The sequence below is a fragment of the Pteropus alecto genome, unplaced genomic scaffold (genome assembly GCF_000325575.1).
Source record: "Pteropus alecto unplaced genomic scaffold, ASM32557v1 scaffold288, whole genome shotgun sequence".
In the NCBI taxonomy this organism is placed as follows: Eukaryota; Metazoa; Chordata; class Mammalia; order Chiroptera; family Pteropodidae; genus Pteropus; species Pteropus alecto.
In genome coordinates, this window is record NW_006442124.1 from 106,211 (window position 1) to 120,015 (window position 13,805).

At 40.4% G+C, this 13,805-nt stretch overlaps 2 protein-coding genes across 2 annotated transcripts in view; one reads left to right on the forward strand and one right to left on the reverse strand.

Annotated features, from left to right (window-relative positions):
- Nucleotides 1-437: 437 nt before the first annotated feature.
- On the forward strand, nt 438-12,930 carry CNOT11 (CCR4-NOT transcription complex subunit 11). The gene is made up of 7 exons (XM_006920777.3): nt 438-1,184; nt 3,901-4,065; nt 6,474-6,626; nt 8,201-8,403; nt 9,617-9,819; nt 11,665-11,761; nt 11,839-12,930. Exons 1-7 carry the CDS (start codon nt 557-559, stop codon nt 12,034-12,036), a joined length of 1,647 nt encoding a protein of 548 aa, XP_006920839.1. The 5' UTR covers nt 438-556; the 3' UTR covers nt 12,037-12,930.
- RNF149 (ring finger protein 149) overlaps nt 3,462-13,805 on the reverse strand; it is a 40,239-nt gene continuing 29,895 nt past the window's right edge. Inside the window, exon 10 of the mRNA XM_025039102.1 lies at nt 3,462-4,156. The gene's annotated coding sequence lies outside the window, so the exon portion shown is untranslated. The remainder of the gene's footprint in view (nt 4,157-13,805) is intronic.

Consider the following 13,805-nt stretch of genomic DNA (forward strand, 5'->3'; position numbering starts at 1 on the left):
CCCAAAGTAACCATATAGGACGGTCTGCACATAAAAATTCCTATCTAAAAGCAGCTCATGATGGTTGGTCACACCAGGGCCTGTAGCTTTCTTGACAAAGGTCAAGCTTTACCCTAGGTGAGCCATGCTGGCCTTCCCTGAACTTGTCAGTGTTAGTATGTGGCCTTTTTTCCGTCCAGAGTAATGTGCAATGTCTTTAGTTATTTGCAAGTAAACTGGTTTTTTTGCCATGAAGAGTCATGTATGTTACATTAAGAAAATTATTCAGACTCTCAGCTGCATTTTTCCAAATAATAACATAAAAAACGTTTCTCGGGGTCGCCTGGCACCGGCAGCGCCACGGGAGATTGCTCCCCGAAGTGCAGACCTCGCGCTGCTAAGATGCAGAACCGCGATCTCCACGGCAAGAGACGGGAACGGCGCAGGCCCCGCTCCCACTTCTGGGATCCTGACTTCCCCCACCCTACGTCTCCGGATCCGCCCCCTGGCTGCGCTCCACCAGTCTCGCTCTCGCTGGGCACTGCCCTCTCCTCTGAAGTAGTCTCGCTTCCCCGACATGTTCTGTTTGCGACACTGTCGTGTCAGAGCACGCTTTACGGCCGCGGGAACGGAACGGGCCTGCGGCAGGGCCACTCCAGCCGCGAAGCAGGGCAGGCGAGCGAGGTGGATGCCCGGCGGCGGGGCGAGCGCGACGTCTGCCCGGCTTCTCACTGCTGCAGAGCAAAGAGGAACCCGAGAAGCATCGGGGGCGGCGTCCAGGAGCGGTCCGGGGGGCTCCGGCAGCAGCAGCAGAGTCGAAGCAGGCGGCCCCGCTCCGGGGAGTGGAGGCCCGGGGGGCCCCGCTGGCAGAATGAGCCTGACCCCGAAGGAACTCTCGAGCCTGCTGAGCATCATCTCGGAGGAGGCAGGCGGCGGTAGTACCTTCGAGGGCCTGTCCACAGCTTTCCACCACTATTTCAGCAAGGCCGACCACTTCCGCCTGGGTTCGGTGCTCGTAATGCTCCTGCAGCAGCCTGACCTGCTGCCCAGCGCCGCGCAGCGCCTCACGGCGCTCTACCTGCTCTGGGAGATGTACCGCACGGAGCCGCTCGCCGCTAATCCCTTCGCCGCCAGCTTCGCGCACCTTCTCAACCCCGCGCCGCCCGCCCGCGGCGGCCAGGAGCCTGACCGGCCACCGCTCTCAGGTAAGCGCCCCGGGCGGAGCCGCCTCCCGCCACCGCCGGCCCTTCCCTCCTCTCCTGAAGCCAGGTGTGCGTTGTGGATACTTACGTTCGTCGATTTTCCACCAGCGTTTCTAGGAATTCACCCGCAAGTGAAATGAAGTTTCCTTTAGAAATTCTCTCCGCCTCCCCAACTCTAAAGTATGAAGAAATGGTAGCTTAATTACAAATTCATGGCACCGAAAATTATTCCTCTCAATAGTACATGTAGGTCGTCACGTCGTGCAGCGCATTGAGGGGCTTGACATTTTTAGTATCTTAAATACAGTTCTTTCTTGTAAAGCCCATCTGATGGGTGTGTAATTGTAACTGATGACGCACTGGATCTGCCTTGATTTTAGGTCTCAGACGAGCAAGTAGAGGTCATTATTCAGAACCCGAAGAAGCTGTTGGGCATAAACACATTAAACAGCGTTTAAGGACTTTGCAGCCATCTTCGTTGGGCTGTTAGGTGCCCTTGGATAATGTGATGGGAGCAAATGATAGAAGGTAGTCTCAAATTCACCGCCTAGGTCAGAAAACGCATAACTACTGGACATTATGTAAAACGTGTGCAGCATTGGTGAGATTAGATCAATGGTTTGATGTCTTTTATTTTTTTTTAACTCAAGCAAGAGATGCTTTATGAGACGTTGGGAGACTTGCAGCCAGGAGAGGAGAAAGGTGCAGAGGGGATGTTGATAATAAGGGTATCTGGGAGTGTAGTGGGGGAAAACAGGTGGGCAGAGGTGGGAAACAGCTTGATCTTACAATACTTAACCTGTGGGGGAAAAGGGGCAAATCACTCTATATGGAAGGGCCACATATATAGGGAGTCAAAAGGTTGTAAGGCAGCTGGTTTTGAGGTAATACCAATAGTGAGTTTTGTGGCACAGGAGGGCTTCTATATTTTAAGCTAGTTGGTGGTCCTGCCAGACAAACTTCTGGGTCTAGAGCATCTTCTGGTTTGTTTTCTGCACTGCCCTTATCTAAGAGAGGCAACCTTTGTGTTGGCTGAGATGCCTTTAGGGTACAGGTACTGAACCTGGCTTTCAGGAAGTTTGGGAATACCTAGAAAGTGAATGCAACATGTGTATTGAGTGGTCAAAACCCTAGCAGAGGATGGGGACAGTGTGGGGTTTAGGTCACAGAGCCCTTTGAAGTCTTTGGACAAGTTAGACAAAAGAACCCTGATTTATACACTGCCATTCTCAAATGCAGTGAGTCTAAACCTAGATCTAGACTATAGACTTCATTGTAAACACAAATTTGCCAGGGAAGGAATCCATGGATGGGTTATTTTACCTCTCTGTGCCTGTTTCTTTGTAAAATGCAGATAATTTCTAACTGGTAGAGTTATTATGTAAATAAATCCCTCATAAGTGTTACCTATTATCATTACTTTCATTAAAGTAGGTACAGATGGTGCTTAAATACACAACAGGAGAATATCAATGGCAAGGCTTATATTGTACACCTAGGGTGAGGATCTAATGGGTATATTTTTTCAAGTTTTTCAGATGATTCTGATGCTGAGCCAGGGTTGAGAATGTATCTGGGACTAAATAAGGCTTCCTTGCACTCGAGAAACTTGCAGGCTGGTTGGGAAGACGTAAACATAGTCATAACACAGTGTGGTAAGAGCTGTATGAGATGTCACATACGAAAGGCTTAGCAGCACAGAGGAACAACTACCTACGTGTAACTGGAGAGAGTCTCCAGAGGAGTGATGTTTTTGCTCAATATTGGTAAGAGCTGGTGGTAGGGAAGAAAGTGTGGCCCTGCCAGGTATTCTTAAAGAATTTGGTGTATTGGGTGTTTTGAAATCTGGAATCAGAAAAGCTGAGATTTTGTGCAGCTGGAGTGTAGGATACATGGATGGTGGGGGAATTCAAGAGATGAGATTAAGAAACTGGGTCAGGACCAGATTATGAAGGGTTTTATAATGGTGCAGAAGTTTGGGTTTAATTCCGTGTAAACAGGTTAAGTATTGTGAGCAGATGTGTACCTAGAAATATAACTAAGTGGTAAATGGACATGTCGACTGTGGGTAGTAGGTGGGGCAGGGGTCAAAACTGGGAGCTGCAGAAACCAGGAAGTGTTGCAGGGCTACACTTGAATGGAATGCTTTTCCAATTTAAGAGGAAAGAGGGGAGAGGGAATGGCAATGAGAGAATGGAGTCTGGTGACATTGCTGCAGTAGGATGGATGAGGCTCGGTGAGCAACTGAACATGGGACAAAAAGGAGGCAACATTCAGCAGTTGTACTAAAGCAGGTATGTGAAGTATATTTGCATTGCTAGTGACTCTTGCCTCTTCAACCTCTACAGTTACAGCAGCAAAGAAAGAAAAGCATTTCTGAGCACTATAGTGTTTTGTTTTTGATGGCACTTGTAAGCTTTAGCCTTTGCAGGAACTGAGGCACGTTAAAAACAAAGTTCTTTTAGTATACGTGCTGCCGAAGCAAGCACAAAAACAAGTTCTTAATAGTTACAAAAACCTCATTTCATTGATGTTGCCACAAGTCATAGGAATTCAAGTGACATGTTTAATTACATTTTCAAAAATGTGAATTATAATTGAAACCTTGTCTTTAAGATATGTGAATTGAAATGGCAAGTAGCAAATGCTAATTTTACCAGATTCATGTTAATTCCTAAAAATAACCACTGGAGTAATCATTGTACATCTTTCTTTGTAGGATTTTTACCTCCTATAACTCCACCAGAAAAGTTTTTTCTTTCCCAGCTGATGCTGGCACCTCCAAGGGAGCTCTTTAAAAAGACACCTCGACAGATTGCGTTGATGGACGTTGGAAACATGGGCCAGTCTGTGGACATTAGCGGGCTTCAGCTGGCCTTGGCTGGTAAGGAGGAATCGATGGTTTGGGCATTCTTGTGTGATAGCAGTAGGCCTTTTTTCTTGAAGTACTCCACTTAAAATGACGGTCTTGGTACCTGCAAAAAGGTTAGTACCTTCCATGAAAAATGTAGCTTTAGTACTGGATCCTTGCTAATATGGCATATAAATCCATTTTTAGTTTTCACTTGAATGGAATGCTTTTCCAATTTAAGAAGAATGTTTTAGAAGGATTTAGTCTGTTTAAAAAATAAAATTTTCCTGATGTCAGTTTTTCTCAAAGTGAGATCACAGATTCAATGCAATTCTTATCAAAATCCCAACAGTGTGCATTATAGAAATAGAAAAACCCATCATAAAATTCTTATGGAATCTCAAGGGACTCTGAATAGCCAAAACAATATTCTCTTGGCACCCTTGTTGAAAATCATTTGACTGGGTTTATATCTCGTCTATGTTCCATATCATGGTTTATATGTCTGTCTTTATTCTGGTACCATACTTTTGAAGATGATAGGTTTTTAGTTAAGTTTTGAAATCAGGAAGTGTGAGGCCTCCACTTGATTCTTGTGTTTCAAGATTGTTTTGGCACCTTCTGTGTTACACATATAAGCAAATGGATGCACTTGAAGCAAAAGCGTGTCATGATAGAAAGTAGGGGACTTTTGCTTTCTAAGCAAAGATAACAGATGTTTGATCTTATTACTTGAGAATTATTTATTAGGGAAATTCTGATAGCCATTTGTGAACCCTTGACCTTGTGACTAAATGAACTGCAGTATTAATTTTGACAGTGCCCCATTTTTAGACTTAATGTACCTGTAACATTTAGCTGTTTATATAAGGTGACATCTTTTAATGAACTACTTTTTCCTTGGAGCATTTTGAACCTCACTTTTTAACTAGTGGGCATTAAAATAACAATGGTTATTTTCAAAACCAAGAGAAATCTTTTTAAAACTTTTAAGATTGCAGGTACACTAAAGTACTTGTTAGCCACTAGTGCCAGATACAATCTATTAACAGAAATGAAATGATTATTTCCTTAACCAAAGTATGAAAACTGGGTACAGAAGTGATAGGCACTTTCAGTCGCCTTACCTTCAGAAGCAGTGTGTATTCTGAGTTTAGCTTTGTATTTTCCTAAAGTGAAAATCAAATCTGACCTTTCAACTTATGACTTGAGTCAGCCTGTGAGAAAATTTTAAAGTATATCAAGCTCAGTCAGAAAGGAATATATGACTAGTTAGGATTGAGAAGCTTGGCATAGTGGTTAAACTTGCTGCCTGCTGTCCCCTATCTATTATTGATGTCCCACTCCATTCATTTCACAAGTGCAAGAAAGATACTCCTATCTTCTCTGGAGCTAGCTATACAGATCATCTCTGCAGAGGCCTGAAATTCTGATCTTACAGTGAGATCCATAAACCAAAAGTGTGGTTGTGTGTGTCTGTGTCAATATGTGTGTGTGTGTGTACACTCTATATTTTCTTTATCCATTTCATTGATAGAAACTTGTTTCCATGGGAGTGCAAGTGTTTTTGAATTAGTGTTTCATTTTCTTTGAAACTGCTTTATTATATGGTGGTTCCATTTTTAATTTCTTGAAGAACCTCCATACTGTTTTCCATAGTGCCTACATTATTTTACATTCCTGTCAACACTACACAAGGGTTCCCTTTCCTTTATGTCCTTAACAGCCTTTATCGTTTATTGTCTTTTTGATAATAGCCATTCCGACAGGTGAAGTGGTATCTCATTGTGGTTCTGATTCGCATTTCCCTGATAGTGATGTAGAGCAACTTTTCATGTACCTATTGGCCATCTGTCTGTCTTCTTTGGAAAAATATCTTCTCACTTTTAAATTGGTTTTTTTTTGGCTATTGAGTTGTATGAACGTATATATTCCATATAGTTGGATACCACGCTCCTTATCCCTTCTGTTGATGGGCATAACACGGCTATGAAGAATCTTGTATATTCTTCTGGTGTATATGTAAAAGTGTTTCTTCTAGGTGGAAAGATAGCACATGTAAAACTTTACTAGGTAAAGGCAAATTGTTTCCAAAGTTGCTGTGCCATTTTTCATTCCCATCAACAGTGTGTTACCCGACAACCTCCTTTGCATTTGATGTTAGCCAGTCTGGTGGGTGTGTAGTAATATCTTGTTTTAACTTTTTTTTTCCTGGTTCCTAATGGAATTGAAATTTTTCAGATGTTTATTGGCCATTCAAGTTTCTAAATAAAATGTCTAGCCCATTTTTTCCTATTTTTAAAAATTGACTTGTAGGAGTTTTGAAAAATATGCATATCCTGAATCTGGCCCTTTGCTTATTTGTTGCAGATAGCTTTCCTGTTAGGTTCTTTACACTGTCCTTGTGTCCTCAATTTTCAAATCTCTATTTTAACTTCCAGAACGCCAGTCTGAATTGCCAACCCAAAGTAAGGCTAGCTTCCCTAGTATTCTCAGTGACCCAGACCCAGATTCTTCTAATTCTGGATTTGACAGCTCTGTTGCCTCCCAGATCACGGAAGCTTTAGTCAGTGGACCAAAGCCGCCGATTGAAAGTAGGTATATATTTTATACTCTTGGTTTTATCAGCATCCTGAGACTTCTTGGTTTTCTGATATATCATGTTATTTTCATTGTTGCTTAAACTAGAATTTAATGAGAAACTTCTTAACAGTGTCTATAATATAGTGGAGATGCTCAGTAAGTTATTTAATAAAATTACCAAGTTTTTATTACATATTATCAGCATATCTGAAGATATAAATTCTGATTTTATAGAAAAACTATTTTTATAGCTCATTACATACCACTGTCATCACCTCCTCCATTGTAACTTTACTCCTTATAGCTCTTAATTTACTTTAATTCAAACAAAATGCCTATTGAACTTTAAGTAATACAGCCACAACTTGGTTTCATAGGCTTCTGTGGTTTTAATGATTAAGCCATGCTTTCTGCTTAGGGAAAAGAACATGTTCTTCAGATTATAGTGTCATCATAACTTTAAAACTCACACTGACTTTTTATGCCACTTACAGTAGATCTTTGGCATAAATAATTGGGTTTTATATTTGAAGTTTCTGCTGGTCACGGGTATGCCCAAAGATCCATGGTACATACTAGCTTTTATTTAACACCTGGTCAGGCGCAGCTTTGACTTGCATGGGCCCACAGAAAGGTACATGAAAAGCAAATCAATCAGATACTGAGTCTAAACACCAGGCATCCCTACCTCATGGGAACTTTATCTTAACACGTAAGTGCATATGAAGTGTTAAAGATTTTTGTAAATGATCTGAAAAGAGAATCAGATGCTAGTTTCTGGTGATGTAAGTGAAGAGATAATGTAGTTTAAGACAAACTATTGATTCTTAGCCAGAAAACAAGACCTTTTCAATAAACTGGAGTAGAATTTCAGATTTGGCAGGACCTAGGGTCCATGATAGGAATGAGCCATCTTAGGCCCTATGTGGAAACCAAAGAAAGCAAGGTGTGAAATTTGTTCAGAAGTCCCAGCAGCATTTATTTTGGTGAGTTTATAACTGGCTTGTATGGAATAGTTGAGGTGTTGAATCCCTTCATTTTCCTGTATACTTTCACTGTTTTATGAAAATTAATATGGCATTTGGGAATTTACAGATTTATGAAAGTCTCCAGATTGATCAAGAATGTCAGAAGTTACTCATGTTGTTTTCTCCACCCCGCCACTTCAGTTTTAAGATGCAAAGATAGAACTGATACAAATCATAGTGGTACCTGAATAAAATAGTGGCAACTAAGAATAGGATGAGTGAGATCAAAAGTATTACATTTTCCCCATAGACTCACCAGTACAGCAGGTTGTGTCCTGCTATTGGGAGGAGATGCTGCTTGAATTAAACATTGGCATATCACGGTAATACTTTCCTCAAAAACACATAGATTCAGTATCTGGCATTTTGTTAGTGTTTCGTTTTCTTGACTGTATTCTAAATAAAACTCTTATCATTTCTGCTTCTGGTTTTGAAGTCTGAGTTTTTTATATTTTTATTGAAAGGGTATTTGTGTACTTCATCAAGCATGAGATGGATACAGTGTACACAGGTGTTAGCTTCCTGATAGAAGCAAATATTACTACTTTCATTTATAGGCCACTTTCGGCCAGAGTTTATTCGTCCCCCACCTCCACTCCACATCTGTGAGGATGAGCTGGCATGGCTAAATCCAACAGAGCCTGACCATTCGATTCAGTGGGACAAATCAATGTGTGTTAAGAATAGCACGGGTGTAGAGATCAAGCGAATAATGGCCAAAGCCTTCAAAAGCCCCTTATCTTCTCCTCAACAAACACAGGTATGTATTTATTACAAACCTTTTCTTTAATGCATTGTTGTTTTTTTTAATGTGATGAATGACCAATTAAATGATACTATTACCATGAGCCAGCAGCAGTATGTTTTTTGGACCCAGTGTCTCTGGATCTCTGTTCTGTCCTTCTCACTCAGCTGGGGTTAAGTATCTGATGACTGAAACATACTCATGCTCAGTTTGAGATGAGCTAGACTCAGAGAGGCAAGGCAGTATGGGTCTCACTTTTTTTGGTAATCTGCCCCTATGCACCAGCTGGACACTTCACTTAAGTTAGACCATAACTCTCCTGAGGGTAAGCAGGTTTAACAACATTTGATGGAGGAAATAGGCTCAGGTAAGGTAAAGAAGCCCCCATCACACCGCTGGTTAATGCTAGATTTGAGTCAAAATAGCCCCTGCTGCCCAACTAGAAGACTCTGCTGAGGACCCCTGTGGGTGATTTCTGGTTGGTGAGTTATAGTAATTCAGTTTGCATACTTTCACATTAGAACTTGTTAGGAGATGGTGACAGCTCCAAATCCACTTTACCACCAAAAAATATTTTCAAAGTCAAAAGCTATGTTCATAGTTCACTTTGTTTATTAGACCATCCTGAAACAGTCCACTGTGATAGAGGAAAGAACAGAAAATTTTAAAGGAAAAGTACTATTTTGGCAGAAAAATTTGTTTTTGAGGATCCTATTTTAATTACAAAGTGAGACTGTGACCTAAACCAGAAAGTAGTACAAACTGATGAGCTGCAGGGTCAGATCTCCCTCTTCCCCACCTGGGCTGGGTGGGGCTGTTGTTTCCGGTTCCCGTGGTCTGTGCTGCTTGGGAGAACTAATTGGTAATTAAGATTGTTTATAGTTATAACATGACAGAAAAACCTGCCAAGGTTTGATGATGTTACAATCCAGACAATATTCTGTCCAACCAGACAAAACCGAGTCTGGTATAATGCCCAGAGGGAATCACTGCATATTTATAAATTGCCCTGAAAGTGTTGATATTTTAATATCTTTACAATTCAAAGTAAACTGAAAAATGACAAGTCATTAATGATCATGGGTTTGAAAGAAATTTATGAATTTGGTTCAATCCAGACAGTTTTGTAACTTTTTGTATAAAATATGTATTTTTGTATGCAGGAAAGAGATGTCTAATTTAACTCAAGAACCTCTTTCTTTTTTAAAAAATTTGATTACATATTTAGCTCCTTGGTGAGTTGGAAAAAGACCCCAAACTTGTTTATCATATTGGCCTCACTCCAGCCAAACTTCCTGACCTAGTGGAAAACAACCCTTTGGTCGCCATAGAAATGTTGCTGAAGTTAATGCAGTCGAGCCAGATCACCGAGTACTTTTCAGTCCTGGTCAATATGGACATGTCTTTACATTCGATGGAAGTTGTAAATCGGTAAGTTTTTGTACTTGATCAAATGTGGGAGTAAAACTAGCAACAGTTTTTTTTCTGATATCATTAGCCTGAGAAAACCCATTAATCAGAGCCTTAGTGTTCACTGCATGTGAATTTAGCATCCACTAATAAGAACAGAGGGCAAGATTTCAAATATTTAGTGTTAATAAATGCTGACTTAATTGAATCTTAATTGTCAAAATTTCTATATGGTTGTACATTCTTTACCTGTCTGCAAATACAGATGCTACATTTGTTTTTGTTAGTGACTAACAGCTTATCATGGGAAAGTAGGGGTTTTCGGAGCTGAGAGAATTCTAGGAGTGTCATGCAGGTATCCCTGCACTCTCCCCCACCTTGGACTTGGTCTCCTGACTCTTGCCATCGACTCTCGTAACAGTGCATTCTCTTTGTGGTGGGAATATTTCATATTTTCCTTACAAATATGTTTTAGGTAAATTATGAATAGACTTGGGTTTTCTTAAGTTGTTTATATACATATATACATTCATATATACATACATATATACATACGTGTATGTGTCTGTATGTCCAGGTTTGCCTGAGGTAGTCAGTCCCAGGTAGACTCATCTTGGCTTTCCTTCCATGCGATACTATATTGTTTATACAGTCCCACTATGTGGGGAAGCCCATTCTGACGGGCAGGTAGCTGAACTTCAATGAAAGCTCATCTTTTGAACTCTCGTTTATAAAATTGGAGATCATTTTTCTTAACCTACTTGAAGCTGTACTAAAGAACACATCCTTTTAAGTTAGTCAGCAGGTGAAAAAAAGTCTGGCTGGAAGCCAGTGATCCCAAGTATGTGCGTTCTTTTTGGGTTGGGAGAGGGAGGAAGTGTGTGGCTTTCAACTTTATGTTCAGTCACTGGCAAAACTGGGTGTTCTGTTCCTGTCCTTCTGGTTGGCCGAGGAGCTCTCAGAGCTCACTTCCCCTCACTACATTCTTGTAGCAGTTTGTCTTCAACTGCTGCATCTTTTTATCAGTAATTTCAAGGACAAGGTCTACTCTCCGTGGGACCCCCATCATACATCACCCTCAAGTGTGAAATGTATGGTGTGACCCCAGCAGCCTATGTATGGCAGTGTTCCCTGGAGCACTGTTCCACTAGGCCTACAGTGCCTTAAAGGAAAAAGTTGGAGTCAAGTAAGCTTAGAATTCTGGAAAATTCATATGGTATAGTTAGCATATCTTGAGCATGGAATTCTCACTTCATCTTTTTTTTTCCCACTTAAAATATTCCATAGAAGCCTTTGAAAAATACAGCTTCCCCTTCCCTCCGAGACTCTAAATTAATTGCCCACCATACCATGCCTTTTGTTACATGCCAGCCAGGTCTTTCCCACCATGTATGCCATGCTATCACCAATTCCAAGCTTTACTCAGATCGTTTACTTCTCTCCCAGTGAGGGCCAATTTAAGTCATTTGCCCTTTTAAAGCTTTCCCCAAATCTTTTCACTACATTATTATTCTTGTTGCAAATGCCCCATTTTACCATTTAGTTATATATTGTACTGTTTACTTACACCTCCTTCAGACACTCCGCCTTCCATTTAGCACTTACATGTAATTGGGAATGAACAGAATTATTGCCAAGGTTATTAGAGCTTGGAAGATAATAACTGAATTATGATTCAGTCAAGAACATACAGGGACTTGGTGCTCAAAAATACTGCCTAATGTTAAGTATAGACTTAAAAAATGGAAGTATCTTTAACCAATGGGTGTGTATCTCTTAGGTTTATTTGCATAATAAGTATATTTAAAACTAAGTAATTGGTTATGTGTCAGAAATTTGTTCTAACTTTCTAACTTTATGAAACAGACTAACTACAGCTGTTGATCTACCTCCTGAATTTATTCACCTTTATATATCAAATTGCATCTCTACTTGTGAACAAATTAAGGATAAATACATGCAGGTAAGTTATAGAAATTTTTGTAAATTTTATAAATACCTGCCATGAAAATGGGCACACTAAGTTTTCTTCTTTTTCAGAATCGTTTGGTACGTCTCGTGTGTGTCTTTCTTCAATCCTTGATCCGTAACAAGATTATTAATGTGCAAGACTTGTTTATAGAAGTACAGGCCTTCTGTATCGAGTTCAGTAGGATACGAGAAGCTGCTGGCCTCTTCCGGTTGTTGAAGACATTGGATACTGGGGAACCACCTTCTGAGACCAAAATGTCGAAATAATACCTCATCTCATTGGAACCACCTATTCATTGTTCAGCCGTACTGTGATTTAATTTTGAAAACTGTAAAAACCCTAAGTGGATTGCTTGGTGTCGTGATATAAACAACACTAGCTAGCTACCTAAAGCAAAGTTTTGCTTTCCTGGATGACTTTTTCCTTTACAAAAATTTTTAGTAAGAACTTGGAAAAATTGTCTTTTAGGTGTCTCGCTGATGATTATCCATAGAAAAGTCTTTCTCACTAAAGAGCAAGGTGCCTGTTTCTATTTAAAACACAAAGTCTTCCGATAAGAATCCAGTTTTGCTAGGTTCCAATGTTAAATGTGTTTAATGAGAGTAAATGAAGATATTCTTGAGAATTTGCTATACTGCCCTTGAGGTGAAATCAGTTGAATGTTTTTGAATCATCGAGTGGCATACTGAAATTTCAGCCTTGAACCCATTTATGCACATAGCTCTTAACTTCTCATTAAGCAGAGTTTGAACCAAAGGACAGACATCCCTGTAACCTTATCTTTTCTTGTCATGGGGACACTTAATAGACAATAGAATGCCTTTCTTGGGCCTTCAATAAACATGAGAACTCTTAGAAACCTTTTTTGAGGCTGTAACAGCTGGTATAGTTTTCTGGGTTTTCTTGAAATGTTCATTAGTTCTGTTATTCATTTAAGATAGTCATTTTTTGTTTGAAGGACAAATAATAGTGCTTTGGGAAGTAATGTCATCACTGAGGAACAGTCATGTAAAGTTGCTTGCAGAGTGGGATGTGTGCCCTTCTGCCTGTGGGGCACATGAGCTGTTTGAGTAGGAGAGCAAGAGAGCTTCATGTGGGCCATTAGCCCTCATTTAGCTTTGGACAACAGTGCCTTATATTAAAGTTGTTTTTATAAACTATTTTCTGATGGTATTTTTTTCTTGAAGAAATGAAATGCCTCATTTGCTAAGGTATTTTCAAAGTATATACTTTATAGGGAAATAATCTGTTCAACAGGAATTACCATCCAGTCCAATTCTCAGCAAAAATTCAAGAAAACCAAGCCTCGTGGGTTTGCATACAAGTTTCAAGCTTGTAATTTGGGTGGAAAAGCAGTACTCTTAGGTTTATAATAAATTTTCTTATGTATCCTTATGAAAGTAAGGAATCTGATTACAGGAAATAAGGACCCAAACTGGTATAAAAGGAGTGCCTTCGCCCATCTAAGATGATGACAAATTTGATTTCTCTCAGTACTGAAAGTGGGGATTGCTGTTCTGCATATTACCATTGGGGGAAAAGTTCACTATTCAAATACTTTCTGGGATAGTAGTTTCAACCACACCACTGCTGGGAGTAACCCAGCCTCAGGCTCTAGGACCCACAACTCTGATAGTCCGAAACTCTTGCCTGAAAGAGACTCAACCAACACATATTTCCTTTGGGAGGTATGTCACAGCTTTGCACTTAAAATAGTAGACAGCACTTAACTAGGGGACCATTTTAAATGGAAATCACCAACAAAAAGTACAAAATTTCAGAAAATATGGCACTGAAGAGACCATGAAAAGGACATGTGCTGACAGTCTGAGAGCTAAAACAAGACTCTTATTCAGCCTCAAGTGGGACACATGCCAGGCCACTCAGAATCATCGCTGCTCTACATGTCTATAACAGACGTGCAAGCACTGACCTCAGGGTTACAAGCCAACTTTAGTGGGCAAATTTGCAAAAACAGACAGTTCTGCTTATCATTTCAAGATCACAGTATTGGTGTTTACCTGAAGGCTCAAAT

Excerpts from the sequence above, each read along its gene's own strand:
- CNOT11 (XM_006920777.3), top strand. The coding sequence starts at position 557 with ATGTTCTGTTTGCGACACTGTCGTGTCAGAGCACGCTTTACGGCCGCG. Across the intron at positions 1,185-3,900 it reads TGACCGGCCACCGCTCTCAG|GATTTTTACCTCCTATAACT; the intron begins GTAAGCGCCCCG and ends CTTTCTTTGTAG. Across the intron at positions 4,066-6,473 it reads GCTTCAGCTGGCCTTGGCTG|AACGCCAGTCTGAATTGCCA; the intron begins GTAAGGAGGAAT and ends TTTAACTTCCAG.